This window comes from Eurytemora carolleeae, unplaced genomic scaffold (assembly GCF_000591075.1).
Source record: "Eurytemora carolleeae unplaced genomic scaffold, Eaff_2.0 scaffold708, whole genome shotgun sequence".
Taxonomy (NCBI): Eukaryota; Metazoa; Arthropoda; class Copepoda; order Calanoida; family Temoridae; genus Eurytemora; species Eurytemora carolleeae.
Window position 1 is genome coordinate 82654 of NW_019396679.1, and position 20017 is coordinate 102670.

Genomic DNA, 20017 nt, shown 5'->3' on the forward strand with positions numbered 1-20017 from the left:
GTTGTATTAGTTTTTTTTGCACAAATTTATGCATTTAATCATTTAAAGAAAATGAGTTTTTGACACATACTCTAATTTTTTAATTCCTTTATCTTTGCAACCCGATCTAGTAGAACTTTGATATGTCAAACTATGAGATCAAAAATTCTAAGTTTGAAATATCAAAGGTTTACACCATCAGGTTTCAAGGAGATGGAGATTAATAAATTTGAGTTGATAGCAAAAAAAGATTGATGTAAAAATGGATTTTAGGATAAATTTAAAATGAATATCATGGCTGTTGAGTTCCAGGCAACCCTTACAGTTTCATCTTTGAGTATCGTGCTTAAATCCACTAAAACCCACTAAATATAAGGTATGTGTACTGCACTGCACAACAAGCTTAGTTTATGGTGGAATATCTGTACACATATTAAATATACAGATATTAACACAGAAGTTGGTTTCAAGGTTTGAATATCAAAATATGATTAATCTTCTCTTTATTTACCAGACACAACTCAATAATCTGAATTTATGAATATATTAGACACAGAGGATCAAGAATTACAGAGATATCGATTAAAAAAATTACGCAGTTTAATATAGTGTAAGCGATTTTGTCATTACATTTAGATAATTTTTTAATTTACAATCTATAACATACGTTTGCAAAAATTACAAGTCCGGGCGTTTCTGATTACTCTGTTGTTTTTTACTCTTTGGTATCAAGTAGGTTTCAAACTTTCAAATAGTAGAATAGTAATCATAGATTCTCTTAAAATATGTACATATACTTTACTAGTTAACACTGTGTTCACCCCCTTCCATTTACTCTCAACATTTCCTCACTCTGATGATGATGTCCATTATGTTTTTTTTTCATATTGGTTTGTTTAGGTCAAATGAACGTTTATGGCCGGTCAGAAGGTTTGCAGGATAGATAAATAATATTACCAAATGCATCTTAATTGTAAGCATCATTGCTTAACAGGTTGGGCCCGTTTTTACTATTGTTGTCTTCATATTCAAATATTTCTTTCTGGTAGCCTACGGATAGAATGCATTATGCTTGTTAATATTGTGATAAGATGGGAGTGAAAATGCATTATATTTAACATTGATATACGATATAATATGCATAATATAATATTCTATATATTCATTATACTTTCAGAAGACTCGTGTAATCCCATGGGTACTGCAAAGATAAAGGGTGGAGGGGAGAAATTGAGTAGTTTAGATAGAGAGAGGGATGATAGGGAGTACAGAAGTAGTTCAGATAGAGAGGAGGAAAGGGATGAGAGGGAGTACAGGAGTAGTTTAGATAGAGAGGAGGAAAGGGATGAGAGGGAGTGCATGAGTATAGTTTAGATAGAAAGGAGGAGAGGGATGAGAGGGAGTACATGAGTAGTTTAGATAGAAAGAAGGAGAGGGATGAGAGGGAGAACAGGAGTAGTTTAGATAGAAAGGAGGAGAGGGATGAGAGGGAGTACATGAGTAGTTTAGATAGAGAGAAGGAGAGGGATGAGAGGGAGTACATGAGTAGTTTAGATAGAAAGGAGGAGAGGTATGAGAGGGAATACAGGAGTAGTTTAGATAGAGAGGAGGAGAGGGATGAGAGGGAGTACAGGAGTAGTTTAGATAGAGATGAGGAGAGGGATGAGAGGGAGTACAGGAGCAGTTTAGATAGAGAGGAGGAGAGGGATGAGAGGGAGTACAGGAGTAGCTTAGATAGAAAGGAGGAGAGGGATAAAGATAAAGGTTAAGTAGATCTAACTCAAGTAGTTTAGAAGAGAAAAAGAGAAAAGAAGAAGTAAAATTTAAGAAAAAAAGCTTTTTTCGAAAGTAATTTAATTGGTACAGAGAGGAATGAGAAATGTATTTGAGTAGTTAGTTCTCAAATACACCTTTATGACAGTTTTTGTTCTTTAGTAAAACTAATCACAAAACATTGTTCATTAGACTAGCATCCAAACATTAATCAAACACCTTCCCTGTCATTATTGTATAGAACCTTGGAACCTCCCCGACCCCTCCTCAACCAATTGGATTGGATTGGATAGGGTTGGTGGGTTAGTGAGGTTAATTCATAATATAAGAACACAGTGTGATTTGCTCTAAGCAGTTGAAGTTCAATTTGGATGGTTCTATACTAGATAGATATATACTACTAACAATAGGGCTAGTCATGTTAGTTCTTTTTTCAATATGTTTGTTAACTGATATAGTCAAGTTTAATTAACAGATAGTTTTAACTGAATACGATACGTTTCATTCCGATCGTTGATTTCTTTTAATCATTGAAGACTTCCGTTTGTTACCGGACATTTGCCCATCCCTATTATCTTTTAATGAAGGGTTCTTGAAGGGTTCTTGAAGGGTTCTTGAAGGGTTCTTGGGTTCTTGGATTCTTGAAGGGTTCTTGAAGTGTTCTTGGCCTAAAAGTCCGAAAAACACATATTTTAGTTTGGGGTGTGTTGGACATAAATTATCAAAATTTCTAGTTTATTAATATCTTTTTGTTCCTTTTTAACTCATGATATAACGCAGCATTGTCTAATCATTAAAGGCCCTTTGCCCAGTCCTACCTACACTTAAAAAGAAGGTGCGAGGGAGGGAGTGGGTGGAACACATTTTAAAACATAACAAGCATCTTTAGACGCCCATGTTTAAGAATAATATTCTATATATATATTTATATATGCGTTGTAAGCCTGATATTGATCTATATAGAGAAGTATGAAATCATGGTGCGCCCTGGTATACACTAAACACTGGTTCAAGGTTTTCTATTCTTCTTTTACTCGAGGTTTAAACACTACCAGTATTCCGCAAAGGTGTTGCATACTAGGCCCTAAGTGTTATTTTTAGTTTAACAGGAAAGCGAGGAAGCAAAATCATAATATAAGTAGGCATAGTTTTATAAGACCCTTCATATAGAGGCCTTTCCGATTAAAAACAATATCCTTAAAGGGAGTGTTCGCGAAAAATGAAAGGCTTAAGTCGAAAAATATTCAATGGTCATTGCTACTAATTCTACTTCTATCTGTTGTGTCTATAGAAGAAAATTATTAAAAACGACTCATACCGAAGAACGTAGCGTCCATACAAATTCAGAAATTTTTGTAAAAACGAGGATATTTGCCGCATTATGTACCAGATAAAGTTTAAAGGGAATCCACTCTTTGAACAAAGGGCCACTTAAAATTACAACGACAGTCCCTTTAAGAGACGGGGAAGAGGTAGAAGATACGAGGGAAGAAGGGAAGAATGGGAAGAATGGGAAGAATGGGAAGAATGGGAAGAATGGGAAGAATGGGAAGAATGGGAAGAATGGGAAGAAGGGGAAGAAGGGGAAGAAGGGGAAGAATGGAAATAATGGGAAGAATGGAAAGAAGGGAAGAAAGGGAAAAAGGGGTGCTCAAAAAAGAGGGAAGGAAAGTCAAAAGAGGAAAAGGACAAGGTGGAGAGAATGACGTTAAGACAGGTACTCGATATATATAAGTTTAGATAAGTAAAGATAAGACAGGTATGTATATACAAGTTTAGATAAGTAAAGGTAAGACAGGTATGTATACAAGTTTAGATAAGTAAAGGTAAGACAGGTATGTATACAAGTTTAAATATGAATAAAGGAAAGACAGGTATGTATATATAAGTTTAAGGATGAATGAAGGTAAGACAGGTATGTATATATAAGTTTAAGGATGAATGAAAGTAAGACAGGTATGTATATATAAGTATAAGGATGAATGAAGGGAAGACAGGTATGTATATATGTTTAAAGATGAATGAAAGTAAGATAGGTATGTATATATAAGTTTAAGGATGAATGAAGGTAAGACAGGTATGTATATATAAGTTTAAAGATGAATGAAGGTAAGACAGGTATGTATATATATGTTTAAAGATGAATGAAGGTAAGACAGGTATGTATATATAAGTTTAAGGATGAATGAAGGGAAGACAGGTATGTATATATGTTTAAAGATGAATGAAGGGAAGACAGGTATGTATATATAAGTTTGAGGATGAATGAAGGTAAGACAGGTATGTATATATAAGTTTAAGGATGAATGAAAGTAAGACAGGTATGTATATATAAGTTTAAAGATGAATGAAGGGAAGACAGGTATGTATATATATGTTTAAAGATGAATGAAAGTAAGACAGGTATGTATATATAAGTTTAAGGATGAATGAAGGGAAGACAGGTATGTATATATAAGTTTAAGGATGAATGAAAGTAAGACAGGTATGTATATATAAGTTTAAGGATGAATGAAGGTAAGACAGGTATGTATATATAAGTTTAAGGATGAATGAAGGGAAGACAGGTATGTATATATGTTTAAAGATGAATGAAGGCTCCCAGGGGAAATAATGATATATTTTCACCAAATATATTTTATATAAAGCAAAAAAGTGATTAGTCATGTGACATGGAGAGAAAAATGAATAGATAAATATTTATTTAAACTATAGAATCATCCACAAAAGATGACCAGAACCTGGATTCTAGATCTAGATCCTAGATTCTAGATTCTAGATCTAGATCCTAGATTCTAAGTTGCAGTTCTCAGAGAGAGTTTATATTCTAGAACGAAGAATGACTTCAAACTTGAGAAAGAATATCGCATGGTGAGGATCAATTAGATTAAAACCTACAAAGATTATTTTAATACGATCAGTTTTTATACAACTATAAAGCCATAGACCAGAACAGTTAGTTCCTCCAGTGCAGAAACTAAAAGTTCTATTATTACATAGGCAAACCTTTATCCAAGTCTATTAGGCATCAGTGTCAAGGCATGTAGATGTTAAAGTTCTAGTAGATATACATACATTGTACAGCGGAGTTTGTGCGAACTGATAGAACTATAAGTCGGTAAGAGCTATAAAATAGGCGGCCACCATATTGACATTTAAAAATGAGCACTTGAATGGGGTATGGACCTATAGTACGGTTTAAGGTAAAGTTGTTAAAAAACAGAGTGGTACGGGAAAAAAAACCTTGGAGTGGGGAAAAGGGCACCCACTCAAGCCTTTTCAGGGTTAAAGTAAACTTTAGTTTTCCGCTTCTTGTAAAGAAAAATAACATTTCTTATTTAAAAAACAAAATTCTTAAATATAATTAAATCAAAACGAAATGATTTTACTTTTGTGCAAAATTCTAAAAAATTGGCTGTCCCCGAAAAGAGATTCATTGTGTACTCTATTCATTTGAAAATCTTTATTTGGAGAGACATCTTAATGGAATTGAGTTCAGCATTAATGTTCCACACAAAATGTCCACAACCATTTTAATTCATCGAAGGCCCCATGCATGGGTTCCACAAATTTGGGTCAAATATAGGTTCACCCATATTATTAACCTGAAAACAATTTTCAAACAAACAAACAAATATATATAAAGAAAAAACTAAAAAAATCTTAAAAATTGCATCAAATGAATAAAATGAAGATTTACAGTAAATCAGTTTAATAAATAAATGATTGAGAAAATATATCTGATAATTCGAGCGAATAAATGTAACGGGTTCCTGGTGTATGGGAGAATGGTCTAATGTTGATAAGAATGGTTTAAATATACAGGTTGGATACAGATGATACAAATCAGGCAGAACTCTGTATCTTAATTTAATCACTCAGGATACACCATACACTACACATAGTCATGCTACATAACTTCATACATGCAGTGAATGACATCGTTCTTTATTTGCTTTATAACATACAAGCTGATTTGTCCAGGTTCGACATGTTTACCAACGCCGTTTACCCGCGCTTGGTAAATCATGATTTTAGCAGTGCCTAGGGTTGCACGTGGAATTAAAAAAAGGCCATTGTTTAGCCTAAATCATCCCCGGAGTATCCATGGGTTCCGTTAACAAATTTTTAGACAATTTGGTTCAGCCGTTTGGCCACCTAAAGCTTTATTATATAGATTGGTATTTTTGGGGTTTCAAAAGGCTCATCTGTAATCTCAAAAAAGTCCAAAAACCCTGTGATGTTTAAACAAAGAAATATTAGTTTCCAACAAAATGAGGAGTTCAAAAAACACAAAAGAATTATTTTGATTAAAACTCCTCTTAAATTCAGTGATGTCAATGTTAAGTTATTATAAAACAATATAGAGGTCGTAAAACGCAAAAATAACTATTCCAGTATATATTTCCTTATAACTTAACAGGCTTATATAAACGGGCCTAGCTTAACAGGCTTATATGAACTGTATCAATCAATGTTTACACATCACACGAATCAGTTGAAAGTAGAATGCCTCGTGCCATCAGTTTTCAATTTAAAAATTTCCCAAATTAGGAGTTTCATTTCTATTTCACCACTCTGTTTTATAAACTCTCCCCTGACAGATACTATTGGAGTACGGTTCGGTTTAATAATTTTCTTGAAATTGGTAGAATCCAAGAGACACAAGTGTACAAAATGGTTTCACATTAGAGGGCCACGTCTATACAAAATATCCTTGATTGTATCCTACTTTTTCTTGCTAAAGTGTCCTACACATCCTTGTATTATGTTTCAACCTGTCAAAACTTTAAACTAAAAAGTTTCTGCATTCCTCCAAATCCAATTCTTATTTCTAAATACATTTTCTATATCACATGATAAGCAGAGTTCATTTTCTATATCACATGATAAGCAGAGTTACCCAAAAATAATGAGACTTTTAGAGACAACTGTGAGGAAGTCTTTTTTTACATCCGTAGTTTTAAATGAAAACTTAATTTATTCATTTTTATACTATTTTAAAGCAAAAAAAAAATTATTTCAACTTTAAAACAATTATATAACATTTTTCTTATGTAACCATCTATCTTTCGGTACACAGTGCACTACAATGTACAGAATTTGCACAAAATATTTGCCGATTTTGAAGTGTCGCCAGGTATTTGACCTTGCTAACCCCATCTAACTTGTTGCAGCCCAGGATATGAAGATTTGGCAAGATTTGCGCTTTTATTCTAAGCATTTTAAGAAGCCACCAACAAGAATTCGTTTAAATATGATTTTCAAAAATATATTAATTTTATATTACCCCTTAACACCCCCTACCCCATCCCTTGGTTTCTAATCTCTATCCACGAGCTACGTGTCAAATCTAATCTTTCTCACACCATGCTCCCGTCCAATAATACTTTAATACAATTTCTTCCCTTCCTTCCCGTCCATTGCACATGCTGGAAACATGAATAAGAAAAAAAATATTTTAAAAAAGAAGTTGTTTCCGAAGTTTTTTTATCGGTTTCTTTTTCTTGTAATTAAACTTAAAAACTAAAATAAAACCTTTGTAATCTTTTAACTATTTTGAAAACTTTTTAAGGTGAAAATAAGATTATGGTTTTATTTTTTATGTCTCCTATTTCTAGGAGGGGGAATGAATTGTATGACACGTGTTACTATCCTTGTTTCTCTGATACTAATATTGGTAAAAATACGATCATTAGTCTTTATTCAATTAGTTCTAGCTACACAGCATAGTTGAATAAGTTGAATAGATTAAACCTATTACTATAGCTATATTGTGTTTATATTATACTAAATATATATATATATATACAGTGGATAACCCAATAAAATGAGTATTTAGTTTGTCGTAAAAGACTAATAATTTGTCTTTGTATTTGTACGCAATAAGGATGCTACTGAGCTTTACAAAATGTGGTTTACTATTTTTATGTTTTTAAAATCTAAAGAGATCTTTGAAATTTAAACCATTTTTTAAAAATTTCAAATCTCCTCATAATTCCGTCAATTTAAAAGGAGAAAAGATCCAATTTTTCTAGCAAAAAAAATCAAACTGTATTTTATTAAATTAATTTATGAATTCACTAGTTTATCGGAAGACCCTAGCTGTATGTGTGTAGTCTGCAGCCACTTAATTACAGGGATTCCAAAAATTACAGACCAAAAAATATTTGATTTCCTTTAGAAAAATTTTAAGCAATGACATTTACCATAAAAAACGTAAAATTTTCAAATTCAACTAAGTAGCCCGAAGGTTGACGGATGCTAAATTTTATTCAGCTAAATTATTTCCATTAAAAGTTTTCTATTCTCATTTTTAAGTTTGCAAGGACACCCTGTGTATTAAGAAGATATGGTTTGAATGATGATACAGCTCTGCTTTAAACCATGAATCATGATATCTTAATCTTTAACACTTTACCCAACTCAGCCCGTGAACACTTCGCCAAGATGAAGAAAAATAGAAAATGCTGCACAATGAGTTTATTTCATCTACGGTGCAGCAAACATTGCAAAAATATAGTTTTTCTTCCCTCACACAGTTAACCCAGAACTTCGGAGACATCGAAAGAATTTATAAAATGTCGTTTTCTAAACCTACTGATAATGGAATACTGCAGATATTTAGTTTTTAATTGAATAATTAAATTGAGTTCTATAAAACGGTTCCAGCATATTTCATGGCTATTTAGTTATTTTTACAATTACTGAGGTTTAGGTAGTGTACAATAGTACCCATTGAAAAATTGTCAAGACGACATGTTATAAATTCTTTCGATGTCTCCGAACTTTTGGGTTAAACTGTAGTATAGTCTAGATTAATGTATAGGGTGTCCCCCAAAAAACCGGGAATTCAGTGACGAATTGGATATCGTCTTTGTTATGAATTAGCAATGTAATGCTTAATTTCAAAAGCCATAATATTATTATGTCCGCTAGAGTTTATTTTATGAGAAGGGTAAACGATGTGTAAAGATGTGTCTATAATATCTCCGCAAGAAGAACAGTGAAGACGGACAAGTCTGTTTGTATACTGAAATTTTCTTGTTTAACTAAGTACACCCTTATGCTGTCAAAACATAAACAAACAAAATGTGAACATAGCAGACGAGACTCTTACATATTACAGCTTTCACAGTAGGTATCACTACAATAAATCCAAGAATTATTTAAAAAGATGATATCGAATTCGTCACTGAATTCCCGTGTTTATTTGGACACCCTGTATATTTAAAAAATGTAAAAAAAATGTTATGAGTTGTACTAATAAGAAATGAATTGAATCATTTAAATAAGGAACATCGTCCAAGTATACGAAACATAAATGATACTTCATTCCTTGAAAATCAACATACTACTTGTTTTTCAAAACAAACCAAAGCGTCAACTTTTTAACATCATGAAAATCAAATAAGTTTAATATCCTTTCTTCTCATAACAGTTGAAAGGTCCGAAAGTTCTAGAACAAAAGTGAAAAATGTTGATTAATGTTTGAAAATCTTCTTTTATCTCGAAAATGTTTTTACCGCAGATTTCTTGTAGCATTGGGGTAGTTGTACGGTATAGAGATACAACCACGTACAGGGTGTCACAATTAACATGACAGTTAAAAACTACTTTAATCTCTGATAAATATCTAATTAAAAAGTGTGTATCATAAAAAGGTTTTACGCTTTACAAGCTTTCTATAATGTGGGCTACCTTCTATGGTATTAAAAAATATATAGAGGTTGAGACAAAATTAGTTTTTTTTTTTGCAAAATTCTTACTGTCTCGGGTAGTGGTGAGACCACAAAATATATAGAGGTTGAGACAAAATTAGTTTTTTTTGCAAAATTCTTACTCTCTCGGGTAGTGGTGAGACCACAAAAAAGGCAAACTAGTTTAAATAAGTAAATATTAAGGATTAAGAACTAACGTATTTTTTTCTGCAATCATCCTTATCAAGCTTCTGCTGTGTTTTGTGGGACACCCTTTAGTTCTCCTTTATTGTAATATATCTTTTCTTACACTATAGCTTCCTTCACATTTTCTCAGAACAGGGTTTATACAATCTACATATTTGGGCTGGATTTTGTTTTATCAAGACGGAATTTTAAGTGACAGTCAATTTATAAAGAGGCATGTCCGATTCACAACGGTAACCTTTAAACCTTAGGTCTGATCAAGAACTAATGAGATATCATCATTTGTGGATTTGAATGACGGATTTAGGCCGCAGAGACAGTTAAGGAATTTTTGAGAATTTATCTTTTTTCTAGAAAAAAAGGGAGATATTTTTCTCATTATTACTCAGATAAAGGTTTAAAGGATACCGGAAATGAAGAAATTTTTTAATTTCGTAGATTTTCCTGTAATCATAGATACATTAATAAAATTCAAACCGTCCATAAATCTACCCTTGGTTCTTCGAAAATTTCGGCCAATTGATTCACTCGTTTCAAAGTTTATGGAAGTAACCAGGCACGCCAAATATATGTATATATAGATTATAGATATTTTTTTAAGGTTGGTTGCTCTGCTTTTCAGGCTTTTTCCAGAGGTCTGATTGTTTCTGTTCTAGAGGATAAAAGTACTTAATCCAATATATCCATAAATCCAGAACGTGTATAAATTCTCTGGAGGATTTCTAATGGTTGAAGGTGAATATATATATGGTCTGTTTCATGAGGAAGAGGGTTATTAGGTGTCTGGTTTTTCAGGGGTTGGTATTGGAAAAGAAATAAAGCACTTGAAGGAACATAAAAAACTCCCGGGGAGGGTGCTATGTATTTTAAGGAGGAGGGGGGAGGGGGGGGGCAAGAAAAAACAATGGGACAAAAGTAATATTTTTTCTTATAAGAGAGTTATTCTAAATAATAGTTCCCTTCAAGTAAAAAAAAAGTATTATCATGTGTATTTTATGTTCATACACCTATATGTACAATCTAAATATCATAAGTTGAGAAACAGATAAAGGAACTGAGTTTTTGCCACAAACTCATAAATTCTTATCCCTATATTTTGGCAACCCAATGTCGTAGACCTTAGATATTTCAATCTAATAATTCTGTTAGATCAAATAATCTAAGTTTGAAATATCAAAGGTTTATACCAACTGGTTGCAGAGATATAGAAATTAGAAAATTTGAGGTTGTGGCCAAAACTCAATTCCTTTTTAGAATTGTAAATAGGGTTGATTCCAACAGCCTTCATGTTTGGGAGAAATGAGATGAAAGCTTGACTAAGGATGAAAGCTAAGGATTTGGATTAGGATTGTAGGAAGGGTTTGAATAGAGAATTGTTTGTGTGTACTGCGGCATGCAGTCTTCTAAATACAATATATTCTCTTCTATATTACCTAGAGCTAAAACTATACAACCTAGAGCTAAAAGTATACAACCTAGATCTAAAAGTATACAACCTAGATCTAAAACTATACAACCTAGATCTAAAACTATACAACCTAGAGATAAATCTATACAACCTAGTGATAAAACTATATAACCTAGATCTAAAACTATACAACCTAGATCTAAATCTATACAACCTAGATCTAAAACTATACAACCTAGAGATAAATCTATACAACCTAGAGATAAATCTATACAACCTAGATCTAAAACTATACAACCTAGAGCTAAAAATAAACAACCTAGATATAAACTTATACAGTTAAGAGAAAAAACTATGCAGCCTAGAGCTAAAACTATACAACCTAGAGATAAATCTATACAACCTAGAGATAAAACTATACAACCTAAAGATAAATCTATACACACTAGAGATATATCTATACAACCTAGAGATAAAACTATACAACCTAGAGATAAAACTATACAACCTAGAGCTTAATCTATACAACCTAGATCTAAAACTATACAATCTAGAGATAAATCTATACAACCTAGAGATAAATCTATACAACCTAGAGATAAATCTATACAACCTAGATCTAAAACTATACAACCTAGAGCTAAAACTAAACAACCTAGATATAAACCTATACAGTTAAGAGAAAAAACTATACAACCTAGAGCTAAAACTATACAACCTAGAGATAAACCTATACAGTTAAAAGAAAAAACTATACAACCTAGATCTAAAACTATACAACCTAGAGATAAATCTTTACAACATAGAGATAAAACTATACAACCTAAAGATAAAACTGTACAACCTAGAGATAAATCTATACAACCTAGAGATAAATCTATACAACCTAGACCTAAAACTATACAATCTAGAGATAAAACAATACAACCTAAAGATAAAACTATACAATCTAGAGATAAATCTATACAACCTAGAGATAAAACCATACAACCAAGACCTAAAACTATACAACCTAGAGATAAAACTATACAACCTAGAGATACAACTATACAACCTAGAGCTAAATATTTTCAACCTAGACCTAAAACACTAAAGTTCTTGTTCTAAAGTTTATGCTTAAACTTTAATGTGCTCTCTTGTTCTAAAGATCTTGCTTAAACTTTAATGTGCTCTCTTGTTCTAAAGTTCATGCTTAAACTTGTATCTGCTCTCTTGTTCTAAAGATCTTGAACTTGTATCTGCTCTCTTGTTCTAAAGATCTTGTTTAAACTTTAATGTGCTCTCTTGTTCTAAAGTTCATGCTTAAACTTGTATCTGCTCTCTTGTTCTAAAGATCTTGCTTAAACTTTAATGTGCTAGCATCTTTTTCTAAAGTTCTTGCTTAAACTTTAATGTGCTTTCTTGTTCTATCTTGCTTAAACTTTAATGTGCTTTCTTGTTCTAAAGATCTTGCTTAAACTTTAATGTGCTAGCATCTTTTTCTGTTCTACTTCAGCTTTAATATGCTTTCTTTTCTTCTAAAGTTCTTGTTCAAATTTTAATGTGCTAACATCTTTTTCGAAAGTTCTTATCTGCTGGCTCTTGTTATAAAGTTTTGCTTAAGCGTTAAAGTTATAGCTCTTGTTCTAACGTTTTAGCACAAAGTTTTATATCTGGTTATTTATAGTTCTGTATTTATTCTATATTATTTATAATTCTATCTACCAGCAATTGTTCTGAAGTTCTAGCTCTAGTTATAAAGCTGCCTCTAGTTGTGGTTTAATTCTTATCCTAAATGTTGATCTGTTGTAAAGGTCTAGATCCAGCGATGAAGTTCTAGCTCTAGTTATAAAGCTGCCTCTAGTTGTAGTTTACTTCTTGTTCTAAATGTTGATCTATTATAAAGATCTAGATCCAGCGATGAAGTTCTAGCTCTAGTTATATAGCTGCCTCTAGTTGTAGTTTACTTCTTGTTCTAAATGTTGATCTATTATAAAGATCTAGATCCAGCGATGAAGTTCTAGCTCTAGTTATATAGCTGCCTCTAGTTGTAGTTTACTTCTTATCCTAAATGTTGATCTGTTGTAAAGATCTAGATCCAGCGTTAAATTTCTAGCTCTAGTTATAAAATTATAACCTTAAACGACAAAAAACTTTAAATATTATGAACTGAAAATTAAATTTGATGAACTGCCATGAATTAAAACCTTAATTCGTTAACGAAGCTTTTATCAGCCATTAATTTACTTAATATCTTGACTCATCAGTTTGAACCGTAATTGTTGCAGAAATTAAGGTTTAAACGTTTAAAGAAATTACTTCGTGGGTAATAAGTATTACTACTAACCAAGGATAAATTGCGGAAAAGTTATAACTGAACCTTCTGCATGTATTGCATGAAATTGTGAGACAATTCTAGCAGGAATATAAACAAAGAAATGAAACTAAGCAAGCTTATTGTCTTATTTTACAGGGTGTCCCACGAAACATGACAGTTGGTAAATAGTTATGAAAGTCGTCTTTCATACACTTAATTAGATATTAAAGGCTTTTTGAAGTTTATTTCGTTAAAAAAATCTTTTTCTGAAACATATTTTACTTTGAAACCAATTTTTCTATAACATGAGTCCCATATAGTATTTGAATTATTGTCTAATTGATATCAAAGAACTTAACAAATTATGAAAGATGACATTATAAACTATTCACCAACTGTCATGTTTCGTGGTACACCTTGTATATATGAGTCTGATACAAGGGGAAAAGCAATAACTTTAGCGGAACAAAATAAAAATTTTGAGATTAAAAAAATTGAATCATTTATTTTTTTAAGTATCGTTTCTTCTTTCTTCTATCTGTGAATTTAAAACATCTTAACAGCTAAACCAACGTCAAAGCAAGAAGTACAATAAATGGAACCATNTTCTTTCTAAAAATGTAAATACGCATATAAAGCCTAGACCTCAGATAAAAAGGTGGCCGCCATGTTATTCTAATATTTAGATTCTTTAAGACCAAAAGAAAATTGCTGGGATATTACTTGCTAAATAATGGTTATACATTACAATCAACGAGGTTATAGTACAATACACATTGTAAACACAATACATTTTGTATCTGTATTGCTCATGTAATTCTGTAATGTCCTTTCCTTGCGTGTTCTCTATACTATACACTGTACACTAAACACTCTAAACTGTATGTACGTACACCTTACAATTTTAAACTTTAAATAAAAGTTTTTCCAATTCAATGTATTATTTATAATATCTATAAGAGTAATTTCTATAAGTAACCCTTCATCAAAAGATGGCAATGCCCGATTAACAAGTTTTAACACTAAAGTTTCTAATACAGTGAGAACCAAAAAACTCTGAAATAGGAAGACGACTTTTAGACTTAAGTTATAATCCGACTTGGTCCAAAAATCAGCTATTGAGCGGTGGAAACCCATTTTTCTTAATTAGTGATTTAATATAGTTTCCAGTGAAACTATTTGCTTTGTAACAACATCAAATAACATCAAATCCGCTTAATTATTGGTTTACTGCCGTCTTTCTATTCTACAGTTTTCTGGTTAGCACTGTATATATATATATATATATATATACATAAAGGGTGCAGTTTATAGCTGTTATAATTATAATTTTCAAACTAAGAACCATTTTGATATTACAGTCGTCTTTTTCTAATGCTTCCTTTATCTAGGACTGTCAGTGTTTCTTATGTGTGTTTACAGTTTAGGTCTAATGTATAGGTAGGACTTATTATATAAGGATTAGAGTTGCATGCTATCAAACATCTAGACTAATCTCTCAATGTATAAAAAGACAATTATCAAAACTTAGAGAACAAATATTTACGTTTTGTATGTAAGAAGTATTCTAAAAAGTTGGATGTAAGAACATCAGTAAACCCACACACGAGCCCATAATCCATATTATACAATTTACAAAATACATATACATCTATACATATACTACCTACGCTAATCCATATTATACAATTTACAAAATACATCTACATCTATACATATACTTGTGAGCCGAACAAAAGGAATAATACTCGAAAGAGGGAAATAAGGCGAATTGGCAAGGAAAACACTCTTTTCTACCAGACACACATAGATGAGAACAACTTCTTGAAAATGAAAATTTCAGTAACGAGGTTTCCTACAAAATACAAATTGTTATTGGCGTACATGCATATAAATAATAATTGTTAATAACGATTAAACAGTTGAAGGTTTTATCAATAAATGAGTATTGTTGTGAATCGAACAATTGGTTTAGAAACATGTACCATTGAGAATTGAACAAAGGCTTAAAAGGTATTGGAATTCTAGGTTTTGTAGGTTTAGCAGGTTTAGCAGGATTTGGAAACTCTAGGTTTAGCAGGTTTTGCAGGATTTGGAGATCATATTTTATTGCTGTTGTGAATCGATAAATAAAGGTTTTAAAAGGCACTGTTGTGAACTGTTAAATAAAAGTTTTAAAAGGTATTGTTGTGAATTAGGTATATGGAACTTACAATCTAGAAAACTGGGGTACGGCGAAAAGTTGTTTGAACTGAAGATAAAAGCAATTTAATTCTTCTGAAATAAATATTTATCTGGTTAAAGTAATTTCACTGTTTATTTGTAAATGATTCACTGAAAATTATGTTTAAATTGGTTCTTTTAATGCACTTTGCTCCATGAGGTTTTTGTTTATATCTACGCGAAAGCCTTGGAAAGGTTTGGTTTGGTAAGTGGACGGAGGGTCTAACGGAGGTACAGTTTGTCAGAGACGACCTTACAATAGGGTAATTTTAGGGGTATGGTTCACAATACTGCCTACGCTAATCCATATTATACAATTTACAAATTACATACAAAACTCATCTACTTCTATACATATACTACCTACGCTATATGTAATAGTCATTCATAAGGGATATTCAATACTACATCTATCTTTATAATATACCATCAATTGTGGAACCCAGCTTTGTCTGAGAACTACGACTTTCTCTATAAAAGTTAACCCACTCAACTATGAAGTTTTAAACCAAGAAGAACATTCCGTGCTATTAAAGAGGTTCAAAATTTAATTTCAGGCCAAACGGTTATGTAGTTCATGAGTTATGATCGGACATACAAACAGAGATAACTACTTTATACATTTAAGATACAGGGTGTCCCAAAAAACATGGGAATTCAGTGACGAATTCGATATCGTCTTTGTTATGAATTAGCATTGTAATACCTAATTTCAAAAGCCATAATATTATTATGTCTGCTAGAGTTTATTTAATGAAAAGGGTAAAAGACTGAAAAGATGTGTCTATAATGTCTCCGCAAGATGAACAGTGAATATGGACAAGTTTACTCTGTTTGTATACTGTAATTTTCTTGTTTTACTAAGTACAACCGGTTGCAGTCAAAACATAAACAAACAAAATGTAAACATAGCAGACGAAACTCTTACAGATTACAGCTTTCTCAGTAGGTATCACTATACTAAATCAAAGAATTATTCATAAAGACGATATCGAATTCGTCACTGAATTCCCATGTTTTTTGGGACACCCTGTATTTATACAATATAATGATATACATGCAAGCACTTAAACGAACTAACAATCTGACGCGCACACAAACCAAATATTCCAGTAAGTAAGTTGAATGGGCACTACGCGCATCATTGACTGATCTCCAGCTGATATAATATATGATAGAATCCATATTGTATATAATTCAATTAATTTGAATAAAATTCAGATTCCTCCTGTGTCTAAACCTCATCCTTCAATCCTTGATCTACTATAGCCGCATATCAACCGGGAACGCCCCCCCCTCTTCTCCCTTTCTATATACAGGGTGTCCAAATAAATATGTTAATGTCAAAGAGAAATGTAACGACCAATAAGTAGTTCAAAGAGTTTAGATGAAATAAATAATAAGCTCAAATAAAAATGCTGGAAGAAAACCTGAAGAGTGTAACTTCATTTGGGGTTGGACGAAAAACAGGTGTGGTGGTCAAACAAGTGTATATCTATAAACAAGAGGGAGTAACCCTTTTGTAATTGTTATACAAGACACGCACCTCTGCCCCTTTAGTAAAAGTAAATTCAACCTATATGAAGCATGAAGTCTGACCGCGTCAACCTTGTTGTACCGGCTAGATCTGTCCATAGAGTTAGATACAGTAAAAACTAGGACGGGAAAGGTTGGCCCGCTCGGAAATTCAATTGTACTACGGCTGCCAATGAAGAGTATATCTATAACAAGAGAGAGTAACCCTCTTGACTTCTAAGTCTTCCCAATAGCGATCAATTTTTGTTCTTAACTACGAACTTTTTGAAAATTAAACAAACTTACAGCTTGTTAAATGTATCATTAATTGATTTATCAATTTATCTAGGAAGAAATTCTTAAAATCTTCATGAGTAAAAAAAAAGGTTTAGTGAGTCCCGAAGAAGTTTTACTATGAAGGTATCAAAAATATTACACAATTAAAATTTCTTGTATTTTCAAGAAGTTGTCCACTCTTCTTCATTGAATTCTTGAATATACAGCATGAATAAAAGTAAACATGCATCATTTTGTATAAAGCTCTTTTCTGAAATGAAAGTTCGGACATGATATTCTAAAAATAAAGTTGAAATCAGATTTTTTACCTGAAAAAGCTATAGAGACATGTTAATTGTTGTTATAAATTCATTCATTAACCCAAAAAACCGATTAAAGCGTCGACACTTAACCGTCATATGTCCTAAGAAGGCTGAGCTTCCTATATTTAAACAACCCTTATTTCCAGACGGAAATAAGAAAACTCTAACCTGAAAAGAAAAATCCAGCCAGAAACAAGAAAACTCCAGCCGGAAATAAGAAACTCCAGCCAAAAATAAGAAAACTCCAGCCAAAAATAAGAAAACACCAGCTGGAAATAAGAAAACTCCAGTCGGAAATGAGAAATTAATCTTGCTCTTCTTCCTACCCTCTCTACTGCCTACAGGCATTCTTAAACCATGCATAGAAATCAGGATTCCGGAGATAGAAATATTAACCAGAGCGTCGGACAAAAAAAGAATAATACTCTATACTTATCTTTGTATTTTCAAAGGATTGTTTCGAATGATGATATATTATACCTAGCTCTGCAGAGACAATATAGATGAATAGTGAAAAGTGGTTGAACCACATACCACTGGTTCAACCAGTTGTCTTGTTTGTAAGTTCAAGCTGAAGATAAGTATTTGAACCACGTCTACACGATTCAGTGATGTTATTGCAATTCTAGTCCTTATAGTCCTAATAACAGGCATATAAACCTGCACTCCAGTCCTAGATAATTTATCTAGGACTCCAGTCCTCTGACCAAAAGATGAACCTGCACTCCAGTCCTCTGAACAGGAATATGAGCCTGCACTCCAGTCCTGTGAACAGGAATATGAACCTGTACTTTAATCCTCTGAACAGGAATATAAACCTGCACTCCAGTCCTCTGCACAGGAATATAAACATGCACTCTAGTCCTCTGAACGGGAATATGAACCTGCACTCCATCCCTCTGAACAGGAATATAAACCTGTACTTCAGTCCTCTGAACATTAACATTAACACACTAATAGACTAAAGTAATGACCAATCCAGTCTTATGAACCTTGCAACATTTTTAAATGTCTTCTTCCATAAATATTACAATTGAACCTTATGAGCACTAACCTCGAAGTGAAAATATGGGGCACTTTTTTAATAAAAAATGCATAAATCTACCTTGCAACAATTCAATCGTTTTCTTCGATCCGTTTTAAGAAAAAAATTATTTTTCTTTGAATGATTTTTATACTCTTCAGATTTTTTTTTGTGGAAATCATGTCACGTATAGGCCAGAAAAAATGTCGTCAATAAAATTCTAGAATCAAGTTGGATTTCAAAATATCCGTCTTGAAAAGTTCCTCTTCAGTAACGTTAAATTTATCTCTGTTTTTTTTAATCGTTGAGTTTTCATTTTTTCTCTTCTTAATTTTATAATTTGCAAAAAGAATGTCCCATTTTCGATGAAATAGTTTCACCCTCACCAAACTTTACTACAGTGAAACTCTTAATAACAAATACATCGGAAGAATTTATAAAATGTCGTCTTGACAATTTTTCAATGAGTTTTATACTACAGGGTGTCCTACGAAACATGACAGTATGCAGGACGACTTGAATGTCGTCTTGATTTTTGATATAATTTGCTGCGTTTATTTGTCAACCTAATTTTAGAAGTAAATTTCTATAGATAATAATCACAAAATTTCCCTTGTCCTGCCATTTCCAAAATGTGGTCCGCCTTTTTTGTGCTTACAATATTGCCCGAGATATGAAGAATTTCGTTCAGATTTCGACCATTTTGCTTTTATTTAACAAAATTGAAAACGCAGACCACTTTTTGGAAATGCCAGGGCTAGGAGAATTATGTGATAATTGTTTCAAGAATCATACATGTTAAAGTAGATAGAAGACTAAATGTCACAAATAAATTCAAATACCAAAGACGACTTTCAAGTCGTCTTGCTATTGTCATGTTTCGTGGGACACCCTGTATATTACGTAAATTTCAGTATTTGCGAAAATAAATAAATAGCCATGAATATGCGGGAACAGTTTTAAAGAGTTCAATACAATCATTTAAATAAAAAACAAAATATCTGCAACATTCCATTATCAGAAAGTGAAGAATACGACATTTGATGAATTCTTTCGTTGTATTCGTTATTAAGGGTTTCACTGTATTTATCAATTAATTAATAAAGTTATTTTCTTGATTTACTGCAATAAACTATCAACAAATCTTAACTCATTACGGCATGACAGAAAAAAAGTTAAATTCAAAGCAATTGAGTTTAGGTTGAAAAAGAATACTTCACTTCATCGATAACAATGAGGACGCTCTTAGTATAAACTTTAAGAAATATGAAATGAAACAATTGCGTTAAATTT

The 20017-nt window shown here is 32.1% G+C and overlaps 1 protein-coding gene across 1 annotated transcript; it reads left to right on the forward strand.

Annotated features, from left to right (window-relative positions):
* The first annotated feature begins 1385 nt into the window (after window positions 1-1385).
* LOC111707282 (pre-mRNA-splicing factor 38B-like) lies at window positions 1386-12174 on the forward strand. Its single transcript, XM_023480363.1, has 3 exons — window positions 1386-1743; window positions 3214-3445; window positions 11622-12174. The coding sequence occupies exons 1-3, from the start codon at window positions 1386-1388 to the stop codon at window positions 12172-12174; spliced, it is 1143 nt and encodes a 380-aa protein (XP_023336131.1).
* The last annotated feature ends 7843 nt before the right edge of the window (window positions 12175-20017 follow it).

What these genes read in the sequence shown, in the direction of transcription:
- LOC111707282 (XM_023480363.1), top strand. Translation starts at nt 1,386, where the DNA reads ATGAGTAGTTTAGATAGAAAGAAGGAGAGGGATGAGAGGGAGAACAGG. An exon ending in GGAGAGGGATAAAGATAAAG is followed by an intron (nt 1,744 to 3,213) that starts GTTAAGTAGATC and finishes TCCCTTTAAGAG; the next exon opens with ACGGGGAAGAGGTAGAAGAT. An exon ending in CAAAAGAGGAAAAGGACAAG is followed by an intron (nt 3,446 to 11,621) that starts GTGGAGAGAATG and finishes TATACAATCTAG; the next exon opens with AGATAAATCTATACAACCTA.